Here is a 17701-nt window from a genome sequence, read left to right as displayed (position 1 = left end):
TTTCTTTTGTTTGTGTTTTTGGTTTTTAGGTTGGGGTGATTTTTCTTTGTGTGTTTGTCGTTTAGTGCCGGAAATTTGGGGGATTTTCTCTTTATTATTGATATTCTGAAATTTCACAGGAATTTTTAGCCTTGGCTTATGTGAAAATTGTCTATTTTTTGTTCTGTAAGATCCTCATATATTTTTTCTTTATTTTTTCCTTCCAGTGTGTCTCTGCTCCTGGTTATAAGTGGCCTTTCTTAGCAGTTGGGTAGATTTACTTCAACAATTTAATTGAATGAGAAAATTGGCAGTGTGCTGTGAGCACGTAGGTGGCCTATATCAACAGTCATGTCTCTTCCAAATCAAGGAGCCCAGAGGCAGTGTTGGAACCTCCAGAGCCCAGGAGTGGTTGAGTACTGTGTGTATTTTACTCCTTGGCATAACTGTCCCCCTCTTCAGCCCTCTGGGTTCAGTGTGATCTGTTGGTACTCTCCTTTGCTTCTCTTGGGACCTACCACCCACAGTTAGATGCATCCCAGGCTATGATTCTCTTTCTTGGCCTGAGGGCTAAAGTGGTAGGTGGCAGGCCCTTATGCCCTATACTAATGGAGTTAGGAATGGTCTCTCTCTGCTGTTCTGGTTTAATTAATTACCCTGATGTTATTTTTTGTATTTATTGACTCTGAATTTAGTCAGAGGGGCTGCTAAACTGGGGCTACTGTGATTTTTCTATATGTGCAGTCTTACCTGTTTTCAATCTTCCAGGATTTCTTCAAACTTTCTGGTTTGCTACTTGATCCATTTCTTGTTTTCTAGGCCTCTTATGGATTTTTCTTGTTTAAAATATCTCTTTTCTCATTTCAAAGGCACTTTGGAAAGCAAAAGACTTTTATTATTCAGTCTGCTTTTTGAACCAGTACCTTTTACTTGATTTTTTAAAGTATTAATGTATATTATTGACCCAGCTATTGTCTAATTACCCCTAATTTTTTTCTTGGGGAAAAAACCCCAAGTCATTTATCTTCTTTTGAGGCTTTTCTTTTTCTATTTGTGAATTTTTCTTTTTACTTGAATATAAGTTTTTTAAATTGGACTTAACATTGTTTGATGGTTAAGTGAAATTCATGGAAATAACACTAATTAAACTCATCCTTCTGTGGCTCTATAAATCAAATAGATTATTATACATAATTAAAGTTTATAGTTTATGGTAAATGTGTTTCTTCTCTTAAGACTGTGGAATGATATATTTTCCTCGTTGTTTGGAGGGCTTTTATGTTTCAAGTGATTGAGTAAATTAGCTAATGAAGACTTTAACTTGGTTCGTTTCACATCTTCTTTAATAATATATAGCACTACAGCATTCAATGTTAATTTTAGAAGGAAAATTATTTTGATTTTTGTTTATATATATATACTTTATAAATAAAATAATACAAAATAATAATTTATAAGGTTCAGGGTGTGTTTCCAATAGACAGCAGAATAAATCCCACTATTACTGTTCTTGGAAATTCTGTTAGAAAAATCTAACCATCTACTCCATCTGTTTGATGATGTAGTTGTTTCTTATTGTAGTCACATTTTTTTTTTTTAATTTAAACATTTCCTTGACCCACCAGTGTTGTCAGAAAATAGTTCTGCATTGTCTATGTCTATATATCCTAATATAATGTAATATTGGTGTATTACTTGTAAGCTTCAAAGGGCTTACAATTTCTTTTTAAAATTATGTAATGTAAAACCTAAATTCCATATGAGTTTAGAAGGCATGATTTTTTCTGAAGTAGCATGAGCAGTTTTTTTTCGTTGTTTTCTCTGTCTGCCTTTCTGTATATAGCCCCCAAATATTAAATGTCTATCCTCAAAAGTGATATAGTTCCTTTAGAAAGATTGTGATGATTGTATATTTACTTGTAAGCTTATTTGTAAACAGGTTAATGTTTTAGGGTATGAGCCTCATCCAGATGCTAGACTTTAAGTAACCTTTTCTTAGTCTCCTTTTCTACCTGGAAAAAACAAAGTAAAAAATTTGCTTAGATATAATGGCTACTTTTAAGGTTAATGAGCTTTGTGAATATAGTGGAAATGACAGTTCATGAAACATCATCAATTTATGTTTATTATGCTGAAAATTTGGAGCTCACAAAGGTAGATACTCATAAATATTAGGGAGTAAGGTATGCATCTAGTAAAAATTTTGATCACCTGAGAGAAACCTTCAAACCAGCTGTTCTTCCTCTGTTAAGTTTTCTATTCCTTTATATATATTCCCCTATATATCTCTTATTCCTTTATATATTCCCCTCTGTGTGTGTGCTTGTGTATATATACATATACATACATACATACATACATAATTTGTCCACATTAGTATGTGTACTTAAACAATTTGATTCCCTTCCTCCCCTCACAATTTGGAGGAGGGGGTTGTTTTTTGTTTTCTTACTAGATTGTTAATTACTTGAAATTTGGAATAGTACATCATATTCCTCACAGTACTGGTACATTGATAGATTAGCATCTATGTGATAAAGGGCAGAACTTCACTTGTCTCATTTGAAAAGTTCTGGCACATAGTAGGTGCTAATGTATTTGTTGAATGAGTTAATTGCCAGGGAATTATTACCAATGGAAATTTATGACAAGCTGTTCAAAGAGAATAGCTTACACAAATGACCAGATCTGGCTCCTTAGGACTCATTTCTTAAGCTCTAATAATTTACTTGGTTTCCTTTTAGTCCTTTTTTTTAAAAAAAAATTGTATATGTAACTGTGTTTATTGTTGAAAATTTAGAAAGTAAAAATAGACATGGAGAAAATAATTATTCATAATTCCACCACCCCAAAATAACATTTTGGTGTGTATACTTTCAGATTTTGTTTTATGCAAGCATACACTTATTTGTTTTTCCTTAGAAAAATATAGGTTCAGGTTTTAGAAACATGCACGCATTCAATCATGTGTGAATTTTTTTCCTTCTAAAAGTTGAGTTCATGCATCCTGTTTTCTCTAAGAGCTCCTGAAGAGTTGTCTCTCTTTGCTGTCTCCCATTCCTTTCCTCCTGTTCTCTGTTTGTTTTTTTTTTTTTTTTTTGTCTGCGTTGGGTCTTTGTTGCTGCGCACAGGCTTTCTCTAGTTGTGGTGAGCAGGGGCTACTCTTCGTTGTGGTGCGCGGGCTTCTCATTGCTGTGGCTTCTCTTGTTGCGGAGCACAGGCTCTAGGCGCATGGGCTTCAGTAGTTGTGGCTCGTGGGCTCTAGAGCGCAGGCTCAGTAGTTGTGGCGGGCGGGCTTAGTTGTTCCACGGCATGTGGGATCTTCCCGGACCAGGGCTCGAACCCGTGTCCCCTGCATTAGCAGGTGGATTCTTAACCACTGTGCCACCAAGGAAGCCCTCTCCTGTTCTCTCTTAAACTCACTCTAATCAAACCTTCACTTCCAGTACCTTCACTAGACTTAGATTTACCAAAGGGTAAATCCAGCCGTCAGTCCTCAGTTCTCGTCTTACTTGACCTATCGGAAGCACTTGAAACTATTTTTCACTTCCTCACTTTTGGCATCTGCTTTTCCTCCTCCTGCACCGCTAGGCCGTCACAGTTTCGTTTACTGATTCCTGTCCATCTCTGTGCCACTAAATGTTGCAGTTTCTAGGGCTCAGTCTTTGGACTTCTTATCTACACTCCCCCTCTAGGTGACCTCATTTAGTCTCACACCTTTAAATAGTGTCTGTGTACTCATGACTCCCAGATGTTATCTCCAGGGCAGACTTTTCCTCCACTTACATAGACATTTGAAACTTAATGTAACCAAAACCAATCTCCTGATATGTGTTACCCACAAGAAACAAATAACAAATAACCACTCCTTCTCTAAGTCATTAATGGCAATTTAGGCCAGAAACCTTGCAGTTATTTGCAGAGTGAGACAAAGTTTAGCAAGCTGGTAGTTTATTAGAGAATGCTCTTAGGATCAACAGCTCCAGAAGGCAAGAGAAGGAAGAAGAATGGAGGGATAATTTAAGATGCAGTGCAGTCTTAGTAAAAGGCCTGAGGCAGCCAGCCCCCGGGGAGCTCTGACGCTCAGGTGACTCATCGTGATTATCCCGATTTGGGGCAAGAGGCCATGAAGCTAAGTGACATCACCTGGGAGGTAAATATAGCTAAGAAGTCCAAGGACTGAGCCCTGGAGAACTACAGTGTTTATACCCTGAGGTCAGCCAGTCATCAGCTAGAGACCCTCCTGCGAAGGGGGCGTGAGCTTGACATTCTTCAGCCAAGGCAATTGCTGGAGTTTGACAGCTGAGTGCTGTCTGCCAGCAGCAGCCCCAGTGTCTGAGGAGTAAGTGCCTCAGCTCTGAAGGGGGATCTGTGCAGTGTATAACAGCGTTTACTGCATCATCTTTAGTTCCCTGCTTTCTCTCATATCCCATATTCAATCCAAACAAATGTTATTTCTGCTTTCAAAATACATCCAAAATCTCACAGCTCTCACCTCCTCCTCTACTATCACATTGGTGCATACCAGCATCATGTCTTGCCTAGATTACTGTTATGTCGTCCTAACTGGTCTCCTGCCTGCACTCTGCACCTGTCTTCTCCACACAGCAGTTAGAGTAATTCTTTTAAAGCCAAGTCAAATCTGTTACCCCAGTGCTCTGGTTCTCCTACCACTGAGAATAAAATCCTAAATCATTTCCATTGCTTCCAAGGCCCTCCACAATCTGGCGCCAGTTATCTCTCTGCTACTTCTCTCCTCCTTGCTCAGGCCTCTCCAGCCACATTGACCTTTCAGTCTAGTCTTCCGGTCTCTTGGCCTCCCTGTCTAATATCCTGATGTCCTCCCCACCTTGTCAGTTTCTCCTCTTTCTCAGTCAGCCAGTCTAGTAGGTTAAAAAGATGTCTGTCATCTCTACAGTAAGTGACTTGGTCAAGGTTATCCAATGAGAAAATTACCGTAGAGCTTAGATAAAGTTCAAGCCTTTTGCTTCTACTGACCTGTTTTATTCCTTCAGTGTAGTGTTTATCTTGGTCATAATTTCTTGTAGAGGATTATTGTTTAGTGCTCTCCCTCCCCACCTCCCACAATTCCAAGTTGACTTCTGGAAAATACATTACTCTTATTGCAGCTGTGTGATGGGATTGAGGTCATGCCACCTCATACATGGAACTAATTATTTCTTGCTCTTTCTTTCCTGTATAGAGCTTTTCATCCTACTATAAAGGAGGATTTGAACAAAAAATGAGTAGGCGAGAAGCAAGTCTTATTTTAGGTGTAAGGTAGGTGTGCTGCATATGTATTATTTTGTTCTGTGGCTAAGTTTGTCTTGAAAAAGGAGAAAATGTGACAGTAAAGTTATCCTTATATTTTAAATTATGAATAGGAGGCAGAGGAGAAAATATCAAATTTTTACATTTTAAAACCTCAAATCTAAGAGATTATCCTACCACCCCTAAAAAAAATCAGGCGTATTTGTGACGTGCCTTTATTTCTTGACAAGGAGCTATTGCAATTATCAAAATAACCTTTGTTGTGACGATGAATTCTTTCTGGATTCAGTTTTCTAATTTGATATGTATCATATTTTCAATTATAACATGGGATCTGTTTCACAGTTCTTTCCTAGTTCCACAATTTGACATCTAGCATATTTCATTATACTTGTTTTACCTTAGTATCCATTTATTGTCTAACTTTGGACAGTTTGGAGAAAGTTAATGATATTATGTGATTGCTGTATATCATTTAACACTTAAAGTTAGTAATACATCCCCTACCATAGATTTACCAGTATCTATATTTGTTTACCTTATGTTCCCTTAGAGCTCACTCAAATTTTTATGGGGGTTGGTTACAATATGTTACCTACAACACATCTTATGGTGACTTAGTCAACATAATTAAGGAGAATAGATCATAAAGTCCTATATCAACAGAATTTTTTAATCTCTTTTAGATTAGCAGATATTTAAGGCCAAACATTTTGTAATTTCTTACGACCAATCAAGAAAAAACAAAAAGGTGGGTAGGGGAGGAACAGCTCAATTTAGCTTGGTGCTTCATTTAAATATAAGAAGAGATGGGGGCTTCCCTGGTGGCGCAGTGGTTAAGAATCTGCCTGCCAATGCAGGGGACACGGGTTCGAGCCCTGGTCCAGGAAGATCCCACATGCCGTGGGGCAACTAAGCCCGTGCGCCGCAACTACTGAGCCTGCACTCTAGAGCCTGCGAGCCACAACTACTGAGCCTGCGTGCCACAACTACTGAAGTCCATTCCCCTAGAGCCCATGCTCTGCAACAAGAGAAGCCACTGCAACGGGAAGCCCGTGCACCGCCATGAAGAGTAGCCTCTGCTCGCTGCAACTAGAGAAAGCCCATGTGCAGCAATGAAGACCCAATGCAGCCATAAATAAATAAATAAAATAAATAAATTTATTAAAAAAATAAAAAAAAAAAGAAGAGATGGGCTCTCTCACTGAGAATACAAAAAAAAAAGAAATGATTTTAAGCAGGGGAACCAAACTAGGAAATTAGCTATATTTCTAACTATTCTTTGCTTTAATATTATTCAGAGTGGCATTGTTATTTTTCTTGGGCCCCCATATCATCCCATTCATAGTGTTGAAATGTGAATATGATGCACATTATTAAACCAAACACAAAAGTTTTTGAGGGTATCATTTAATATCATCCAAGGTACTCCTGTTTTTAGGAAAGATAATTAGGAGTTGACTTAAGATACATAGTTATAAAGTTTTATCCCATTGAGCTGGAAGCTGTACAAAATTTCACAAGGAAAATTGAGTGGCTAACAGCACAGACTCTGATAACAAGTGAATCTGGGTACAAATACCAGTTTTACCACCTGTTAGGTGCATGACTTCAGTCTCATCATTTGTAAAATAGAGAAAATATTAGTTTCTACTGCATAGGGTTGCTGGGAAGATGAACACATATGAAGTTTTAGCATAAACGTAGAACTTGGTAACTACTCAATAAATATTAGCTAAGCAGACAGATCCTCATCCTGATTCTGTTGCTGAGGCACTTATTGTTAGCTTTTCTGCCCTTCAGCTTCTTCAGTTTTGATTTGGAATTAATAATATCTGCCTTGTCGGAATTTATAATGACATGAGTGATACCTTTTTATCAAAGTGCCTACCAAATAACAGGTGCTGAATAAATGTTGGCACCGCTCTATTCCCATCTCTATCATGAATGCAGAAGCTAAATATTTGCCCTTAACACATTAAGTAGAAAGGTGGAACTTATTTGCTTTCCTCTAGCCCTTTTTTTCAGTCAGGCAGTGTTGATTTTGAGGAGATTCTTTAAGGTGTGAATACCTTGCTGTGGTTCCATTTTCTGTGATAAGTGAATCCAAATGATTTAGACTACATAACAAGTAGGTAAAGACAGAATGGAGCTGACTCTGTTGATACTCTATTTAAAAACAAAGAAAGCCCTATGTTACTAGATGACTCTGTATATTCTTACATATTGCGTAAGCCTGAAATATTTTACTGAGCTGCCCAGGAAAACTTAATATACCTGATATATTCTGAAATTATGCACACATTTGTGATTTTCAGACTTTCTAAAAACTTCTGTGGAACTCTGTTTAAATGTTATTCAATAGACTGATAGTAGAAAAAGATGTGACCAAAACTGCTCCATTTGCTACAGGATCAGGGAGCACTACTCTGTTCTACACACCGCACTCACCTACTCCCAGTCAGATGCATTCCAGGGAGCAGCTGGAAATCCCTGATCTAGGCAAAATGATATTTAAAGTTACATTTTCAATTTGTGGTGGAATTGTCTATGCTGGAGATATATCAGAGCTACATTTAATTTTTAATGCTTTGTTTAAGAACTAGGATTCTCTCATCTTGCTTAATCTTTACAAGACCAGTATCAAGGAGCTTATCTCCTATATTTTCTTCTAGTAGTTTTAAGGTGTTAACATCTAAGTCTTTAATCCATTTTGAGTTAATTTTGGTGTGTGGTATAAGATAAAGGTCCAGTTTTATTCCTTTGCATATGACTGTTCAGATTTTCTGTTCCCAATAAACACTATTTATTGAAGAGACTATCCTTTCCCTCACTGTATATTCTCTATTCCTTTGTTGTAAATTAATTGACCGTATATGTATGGGTTTCTTTCTAGGCTCTGTTCTGTACCATTAATCTATGTGTCTTTTTATGCCAATACCATACTGTTTGATTACTAGAGCATTTGTAATATATTGATAGATTGAAATCAGGAAGTTTGATGCCTCCAGCTTTGTTCTTCTTTCCCAAGATTCCTTTGGTTATTCAGGATCTTTTGTGGTTGGTTCCATAGAAATTTTAGGAATTTTTGTTCTATTTCTGTGAAAAATGCCTTTGGAATTTTGATATAAGTTGCATTGAATCTGTATAGTGCTTTGGATAGTACGGACATTTTTTAAAAATTACTTCTTCCAATCCATGAGCACAGAATATCTTTCTATTTATTTGTGTCTTCAGTTTCTTTCATCAGTGTCTTCCGGTTTTCAGTGTACAGGTCTTTCACCTCCTTGGTTAAATTTATTCTTCGGTATTTTATGTTTTTGATGCAATTTTAAATGGGATTGTTTTCTTGATTTTCTGATATCTTGTTATTAGTACATAGAAACACAATAAATTATTATACATTGATTTTATAGCCTGCAACTTTACTGAATTTGTTGATTAGTTCTAACAGTTTTTTGGTGTAGTCTTTAGGGTTTTTTATATGTAATATCATGTCATCTGCAAATAATGACAGTTTTACTTCCTCCTTTCTCATTTGGATGCCTTTTATTTCTTTTTCTTGACTAATTGCTCTGACTAGGACTTCCAATGCTATGTTGAATAAAGGTGGTGAGAGTGGGCAACTTTGTCTTGTTTCTGATCTTAGAGGAAAAGCTTTCAGCTTTTCATCATTGAGTATAATGTTAGCTGTGGGCTTTTCATATATGGTCTTTATTATATTGAGGTTCGTTTTCGTTCCCTCTATACCTACCTTGTCAAGAGTTTTTATCATTAATGGATATTGAATTTTGTCAAATGCTTCTTCTACATCTATTGAAATGACTATGTGATTTTTATCCTTCGTTTTGTTACTGTGGTATATCACATTGATTGACTTTCAGATGTTGAACCATCCTTGCATTCCTGGAATAAATCCCACTTAATCATGGCATATGATCCTTTTAATGTATTGTTGAATTCGATTTGGTAATATTTGTTGAGAATTTTTGCATTTGTGATCATCAGGGATATTGGCCTGTATTTTTCTTTTCTTGTAGTGTCCTTGCCTGGTTTTGGTATCAGGCTAATGCTAGCCTCATAAAATGAGTTTGGAAGTGTTTCCTCCTCTTGCATTTTTTGTAAGAGTTTAAGGATTGGTGTTAATTATTCTTTAAATGTTTGGTAGAATTTAGTGAAGATATCTGGTCCTGGACTTTTCTTTGTTGGAAGTTTTTTGATTGCTGATTCAGTCTCATTAGTAGTAACTGGTCTGTTCATATTTTCTAAGATTCAGTCTTGGTAGATGCTTTGTTTCTAGGAATTTATCCATTTATTTCTCCTAGGGTGTCCAATTTGTTATTGTATAGTACAGTTCACAGTAGTTTCTTATCCTTTGTATTTCTGTGTTATCAGTTGTAATCTCTCCTTTTTCATTTCTGATTTTACTTGAGTCCTCTGTTTTCTTGGTGATCTAGCTAGTGGTTTGTCTGTTTTGTATATATTCTCAAAAACTAGCTCTTGGTTTCATTGATTTTTGGTTTTTTGGTCTTTTTAGTCTCTATTTCATTTATTTTCACTGTAATCTTTATTTTCCTTCTACTAATTTTGGGCTTAGTTTGTTCTTCTTTTTATACTTCCCTGAGGTGTAAAGTTAGGTTGTTTATCCAAGTTCTTTTTTTCCCCCCTGAATGTAGGCTTTTATTACTGTAAACTTTCCTCTTAGAAATGCTTTGGCTGCATCCCATAAGTTTTGGTAGGTTGTTCATTTGTCTCAAGATATTTTTTGATTTCTCTTTTGACTTGCTTTTTGACTTAAGACTTATTTATTTTATTTATAGAAGAATGTTTATATGCTTATGTAGCAATTGATAGTGTATTTTAACATGTTTGATAATCTGTTATTTAACCCCAGGAGATTAGAAGTAGCAAGTAACTGGCAAGTAACAGCTAGAGACTAGAACACTGGCAGAATTGAGGATTGACAACTGGCAGCAAGGAAGGCAGTGTTCAAAACAGACAGAAGAACTTAAATGGGTAGCATTTTATGACCATTTAGTATAAAGGCAAGCAAACCTCTGCAGACCTTGAGAGTTTCTTTGCACTTAATTGATACTCATGATAATGCTTTTTGAGTCATTCAAAATATGCTAGATTAGATTATTTATACCCCATTTTTTAAAAAGTAGGAAATGTAATACATTTTCATAAGCATTCTTTATGTTCATGGTAATAACTACTATTCTTTGAACACTAACTGTATGCCAAGCCATGCTCATCCTTTTGCTTATATAATCTAATTTGTCCTTAAAATAATCCTAGGAGTTATGCTTATGAGAAAATTTTGCTTGTGAGAAAATTATAACTCAGAGAGTTCAAGTAAGCAAGACAAAGTGTTTTTTTTGTTTGTTTTTGCTGCACCACATGGCATGTGGGATCTTGGTTTCCCCACCAGGGATCGAACCCACGTCCCCTGAAGAGGAAGTACGGAGTCTTAACCACTGGACCACCAGGGAAGTCCCAGGACAAAATTTTATAGATTATGAGTGATGGATTTAAACCTGTGTCTGAATATCTCTAAAAGTTCCTGCTTTTAGCCCCTACAGTGTGGTTCATCCATATAGATTATTTTGAGTTTCACAGCAACCACTGTGTACTTTGAGTCAGCTACTGTTATTTCCATTTGAGGCCCAGAAAAGCAGCTTAGATAAGCTAGTATTAATATTAAGTAGAAACACCAGGATTTTGTTATTATTAGTGTTAATTTTTTTCCTTACCTGGAAAATGTACTAGAGAGAAGGAGTTCCAGTACTGGATAAATTAGGTTTTGCAGGAATAATTTTAGGTTTATTTAACTTTCTCCTTTAATTTTTGTTTAGAGCATAGGCTCTAACAGCCAAGCTTTTCCCATAGGTTTCTCACAAAGCTAAGTAAATTATGAGCTATGAAGCGTTTTGAGATGTTCTGTTGAAAGATAATAATAGTAAAAGCTAACTATTATGGAACATTTGCTACACACCAGGCACTGCTGTAGCACTTTGTTGGCATCAACTAATTTAATCCTTGTAATTGCTCTATGAGGACTATGTTGTTCCTAGCCCTGTTTTACAATGAAGAAACCGAAGCTCAGAGAGGGTAAAAAATTTGACGAAGGCTACCCCATCTTTCATGGCAGTGCTGGGATTAAAATCCTGAAGTCTGGTAGCCCTAGAGTTCAAATACCTGTTTGTTACATTATATGTACTGCCTTCCCCTCAAAGAGCTTGAAGCATAAACTTTCAAACTCACAGTAATAGTCTACAGGCTATGATTCTCCTATCCTATATATTGTGTATATGTTTTTTTAATTGAGAATAAGGACTGAAGGAAAGCACATGCAGCATTGAATATGATTTATTTTGATGGTTGGTAGAATGAAGTGACAAGCTGTAATTTCATATTTATCCACAAGATGGTGAAATTCTCATTAGTTTTTAATTTCTTAAAACTCATATAAACCATTAATTTATAATCTGCATTTGACACTATCTGTTACAAGCGCTTTAATTTCTTTTTAGCCCATCTGCCGGCAAGGCCAAGATTAGAGCAGCTCACAGGAGAATCATGATTTTGAATCACCCAGATAAAGGTAGGTAAAATTCCTGTTTTTTACGATATGTGGATCAGAATATGCTCTGAATTCCTTTCAGTTTACTTAAGCTCATTATAAATGATATATAGCTGAAATGGAAATTTATGTGTCACACGTGTTGTGATTTTTCTTATAAATAAATGAGCCTTTAGATTGGAGTTCAGTGACCCACCGAAGTGATGCATTTATAGTTATCAGTTTTGGAAAACTTAGTTAGCGATTTCTATATATGAGTATCTAACCCCTGTTTGAGGCTCCTAGCATTTTTTAATCTTTTTTAAAAATATTTATTTATTTTACTTATTTATTTTCTTTATTTTTTTGGCTGCGTCAGGTCTTAGTTGTGGCATGCAGGGTCTTTTGTTGTGGCGCGCAGTATCTTCTTTGGGGCACGCGGGCTTCTTTCTAGTTGTCGCACTTGGGCTCCAGGGCACGTGGGCTCTGTAGTTGTGGCGCACGGGCTCTCTGTCGAGGCGCATGAGCTCAGTAGCTGTGGTGTGTGGGCTTAGTTGCCCCACAGCATGTGGGATCTTAGTTCCCCGACCAGGGATTGAACCCACGTCCCCTGCATTGGAAGGCGGATTCTTTACCACTGGACCACCAGGGAAGTCCCGCGGCTCCTAGCATTTTGATGGAGAAAGAAAAAACATGAGTTGTGGACTCTTTAACTGTATTAACTGATTTGGGCATCATGAATTACATTTGTTTAACCTTACACATAAAAGTACAAGACTTAGAGGATATTCTCTAAATCTCTTAATGTAGTATGTCACAGATGATCCTGAATTTCTTAATTTTATTCTGGAAGGCTCTGAGGCTGAGCTATTTTTTTTTTTAACTGGCCAGGTTTTAAATGTAAATTTATCTTACAGAAAGACAATTATGATCATTTTAACTACCCTACAGCTGCTTGAGAGAGAAAGCCCATATGTTTTTTACTGTTTCTGCTCTAAAATAACAGATGGCAGAAGGTTACACTGTATTTCAGAAGTCAGAAGTGGGGGAGTAGGGGACAGAGAGTGAAGGGTTTCTTGGGTTCTTACAGACTTTCAGTTTTCTAATTATTTTGAAAAAAATTAAAAACAAATTTTGGATTTCTACCCATCCTGACTCCAAAATCAGGCATTCTTTTTCAGCTTTCTCACTTAATTACTTACTATAAAAATTCTTTTCACTAAATATCATCTCCTTTGGTTTTTGCACTTGCTATTGTTTAGTATGAATAAACAAGAGAATAAACTTTGAAAAGAGGTTTTGCTTAAAATTTCTAAACAGCTTCAACAGTTACTAAAAGATTCATTCAACTAATTTACTTTGCATTGTGGGCTTTCAGAGTAATTGACTCAGAAAGAAATGTGTTTAAGTGATTCTGATGAACCTAGGGGCAGGACAGGAATAAAGACACAGACATAGAGAATGGATTTGAGGAAGCGGGGAGGGGGAAGGGTAAGCTGGGATGAAGTGAGAGAGTGGTATGGACATACATACACTACCAAATGTAAAACAGATAGCTAGTGGGAAGCAGCTGCATAGCACAGGGAGATCAACTCAGTGCTTTGTGATCACCTAGAGGGGTGGGATAGGGAGGGTGGGAGGGACATGAGGGAGGAGATAATGGGGACATTGTAGAGCAATTATACTCCAATAAAGATATTAAAGAAAGGAAGGGAGGGAGGGAGGGAATAAAGATATTAAAGAAAGGGAGGGAGGGAGGGAGGAGTTTATCAAGTGTATGCCCTTCTCTCATTGACTGCAGTGGGATCAAGCACTCATGTATTTCAGATGATTGACAAGTTGTTGATTGTGTCTACTGGCAAGGAAGTGAGCTCTAAAATGTGTCTAAAAGAATATATATTTTTAGATACCTTTAGTAAAATATAGAAAATGTTTATATATGTTATGAGCCAGTAGTGTTTAAAGAATTACTTGATTTATTCTGAGATTGTATATTTATCAGAATTGGGGTTGTTGGCTGTCCATAGTGTGCTTACCAGTATCCTCTAGTCTGGCCTTGCATTGGTGGCAGAGTGGGAGGGAATGGATCCGGAAGTAGGAGCCAGCATTCTTCATCTTCTGCCTTCTAGCTAGCAGCATGGCCTTAAACACTCCCCTAACCTCTCCAAATGTCAATGTTATCATATACAAAATGAAAGGATTTATTTCTAAAGCTTTTTTTGGATATATGATATAATGTAATACTTTTATATACCTATTCAATTAATTAAGAACCCGTACCTTGTATTTCTATTCGGATCACATTTTTAACCTAAGAAAGATGCTTTTAATCAACAGTTGTCAACAACAAATGTGACAACTGTAGACATCTTGTCCATATAATTACTCATTCACCCAAAATTTTATAATATTTGGAGTTTCAGAGAATTCATAGACTTCTTAAAACCCATCCATATAATGAGTTAACCCATCTTAACTCATAGTTAAGAACTCCTGCTCTAGTACAAGTATGATGATTTAAGGAATATTGCAACTACTTGAGGGAAAAAAATTCATGTTTGATGGAGTTGGGAGATGATAGCTCATAAATCTGGAAATTATCTTTTGAGAAGGAAGGTTGTTTTGTTTTGCTTCATTTTTAATGGGAAGAAGATAATGGATTTTGTTGTTGTTATTTATTTTCACAATGGTTTATATTTTCTGATTTCTAACTCTAGTTATATTTAGATAAGGGTATTCCTCACCTGGTACAGTCTGTCTCTATAAGAAGATAATAGATTTTAAATGAAAATGTCTGTCCTTGCAGAGAAAAAGCCAGGAATATTTGGGGAAGTATGAGAACGGGCAACTTTCAATTTTGCCTGCTCTTTTTACAGTTCTTTACCCGTTTGCTTGGCCAGGTCACCACTGAGTGTTACTTATAGGTGGTTGCAAACACTTGACTCCTCCAGCCAGTGCTTCTGAAACTCGTGCATATTCTTTCTCTCACCACCTCACCCCCGCGTGACTTTTCCCTTGGTTTTGCTACCAGCTGGTAAAACAAAGCGAGAACTTCAAATGTGTGATCAACGATAACTTGTTACACATTTCGTTATTAGCTTGTGCAAAGAAAGTGACACCAGAAAATTAGGTGTTGGGAAATGACTGGAAATAAATTTTTTGTAACCAGTTTTAAATGAGCATTCAGATGTGCTTTGGTAAAAAGTAAATTTTGCCTTTTCTTTTAGTGAGATAAAAGGTTAATGCAGTAAAAATGTCTCAGCTCTTTGATCTAATGCTTTTAGAATATCTTTTAGCTTATACTTTTTTAAATTACCGGAGAAAGCGGTTAGTTGTTATGAAGTCAGTAGTTTGATATTAATGCCTAACGAAAATAGGAAGACAGACTAGGTAAATTTGAAAAACTATAGAACCTCAGAGATCTCTCATAGACTGTCTAATCCAGTGCTTCTCAAAGTGTAGTTTGCCTGTTCATACCAGGCCAGTTTGTTATCTGTGTGCAACGAAGCAAAAACTGAAATCAAAAGTAAGCATTCAGAAATCTTTATAGCCATTTGACATTGCTATGACATCCAAGAAAATTTTTTAAAAAGTGCTTCACCATAGTTTGAGGACACTGATCTAATCAATGCTGCCTACTAAATCTTTCTGCTCCATCCTGGGAAAAATGCCCTGTTAGCTTTCCTTAAAGATATTTAGTGATGGAGAGCTTCCTGCTTTGCAAAGCAGTGCACTGATAGGCAGCGGTAACTACTAAAAAGTTCTTCCTTACACTTAGCTGAAATCTGCCTGCCGCAGCACATTCTCAGTCTTTTTTCCATGTATGTCCCCTTTCAATAAACATAATGCTTTCTCTTCTTTAATAGTATTTAAATCAAAATTAAATTAAATATTGGGATTATAAACAAGTCAAAGTAATTTATACTGTTGAATGGGTTTTCCTTAATTACCCTTATTGTAAAAGAAGCCAAATTTGACATGAAGCCCTGGTAATAATATATTACAACTTATTACAATATATTGCATTTAAAAGATGTATTTCAAACATTTAGAAAAAGGAAGATATGATCACTAAGAGTCAACATGGAATCACTAAGAAAAAGTGATGCCTAATTAGCTCAATTTCCTTTTTTGATAGATGTACTAGACTATTATTTGTTTTAGAGGGCTCATCTTTCATTTCCCTTCATTTCAACATTTTAATTAGATTTAAGACTTTGTATAAGATAATTTTGTTTTCTCACATATTAATTTTCCTTGATAAGTGGTGAGATATTTAAAAGTAAAGAACATGGCTTATTTATCTTTAGAACCTATGTGTTTGACATTTAATAAATTCTGATTTTTTTCATGAGTGAATGAATAAGCAAATCAATAAAAAGAAGGCATACAAATTAAATGTACAGATAAAATAGTGTTGTGAAAATGAATATATAATGATCATATCAAAATTTTAAAAGACTTATTAGCTTGATGTGAAATGACCTGAAACTATTCTTTTATTCATTCAGAAATTATTTATTCAACTTCTACAAGGTGTCAGAACATTGTGCTAATAAATCTTGGGATTTAAACTGTAAAACAGGGCAGGGCTTCCCTGGTGGCGCAGTGGTTAAGAATCTGTCTGCCAATGCAGGGGTCACGGGTTCGAGCCCTGGCTCGGGAAGATCCCACATGCCGTGGAGCAACTAAGCCCGTGTGCCACAACTACATAGCCTACGCTCTAGAGCCCGTGAGCCACAACTACTGAGCCTGTGTGCCACAACTACTGAAGCCTACACGCCTAGAGCCCGTGCTCCTCAACAAGAGAAGACACTGCAATGAGAAGCCTGCACACCGCAGTGAAGACCCAATGCAGCCAAAAATAAATAAAAATAAAATAAATAAATTTTTAAAAAACCCCAAAAACTGTAAAACAGGGCAACTAGATCCTTGTCCTCGTGGAACATACATTCTAGTGGAGGGACAGACAAAAAACAAGTAAACCTATTTCAAATTGCAATAAATGCAATAAAGGGCACAATGGCCTGAGATTATAGAATACAGGAAAGAGGCAACTTTACATGGGATGACTGGGGAGGCCTCTCTGAGGAGCCCTAAGGGATGAAAAGAAGCTAGCCATGTGAAGAGTGGTTGGAAAGTTAAGGAACTAGCATGTTCCTAGGAGGAAAGAACTTATTGTGCTTAAGGGAGAAAACTAGTGTGATAAGGGTGTAATAAGCAAGGGGAGAAGCTGCATGAGGTGAGGTGGTGCCCAGAGTTTGAAAACAGTATGCTTTATGGTAATGAAACACTATAGGTTTTGTATAATATTAATATTCCATAAGATGTCACAGAAAAACCCGAACGACCCAATATTTGGATCATGTTTGGCCAACCCAATATTTGAACTTTATTCTAAATAGAGTGGGAAGTTACTGTCAGGTTTTAAGCAGTAGAGTGATGTAATTCGATTTACTTTTTTTAAAAGAGATTATGTTTCTCCTCAATCTCTATTTTTATTTTTAGGTTCTCTTTGTATTGAAGTAGAAAATACAGGCAGAAAAGTTCACATCATAATATATATCTAAGTAAATTTTTACAAACATACTCATATAAACAGCCCCCAGATCAAGGACGAAAACATCACTATACCCCTGAAGAGTATGGGATACTTTCAAGACACCTTTCAGTCTACCTCAACCTTAAAAAGAACCACTATCTTGATGTATATATCATAGGTTAGCTTTGTCTCTTGAATGTCTAGTCATTTGCATCTGGCTGCTTTGGGTCAACATTATCTTTGTGCAATTCATCCATATTGTAATGTGGAGCAGTCATTCGTTCATTCTCATTGATGTATAGCAGCCTTAGCAAGGCGTGCACTGTGGACCCCCAGGGGTTCCT

General features: G+C 36.4%; 1 protein-coding gene across 1 annotated transcript in view; it reads left to right on the top strand.

Annotated features, from left to right (window-relative positions):
- DNAJC15 (DnaJ heat shock protein family (Hsp40) member C15) overlaps positions 1–17701 on the top strand; it is a 64053-nt gene that overhangs the window by 32015 nt on the left and 14337 nt on the right. The window contains exons 4-5 of the mRNA XM_068526662.1: positions 5183–5259; positions 11787–11857. Coding sequence (XP_068382763.1) covers positions 5183–5259; positions 11787–11857 — 148 coding nt within the window. The remainder of the gene's footprint in view (positions 1–5182; positions 5260–11786; positions 11858–17701) is intronic.

This window comes from Eschrichtius robustus, chromosome 18 (genome assembly GCF_028021215.1).
Source record: "Eschrichtius robustus isolate mEscRob2 chromosome 18, mEscRob2.pri, whole genome shotgun sequence".
Taxonomy (NCBI): Eukaryota; Metazoa; Chordata; class Mammalia; order Artiodactyla; family Eschrichtiidae; genus Eschrichtius; species Eschrichtius robustus.
The sequence above is the reverse complement of the archived record's forward strand: the minus strand, read 5'-3'. Positions and strand labels throughout refer to the sequence as shown.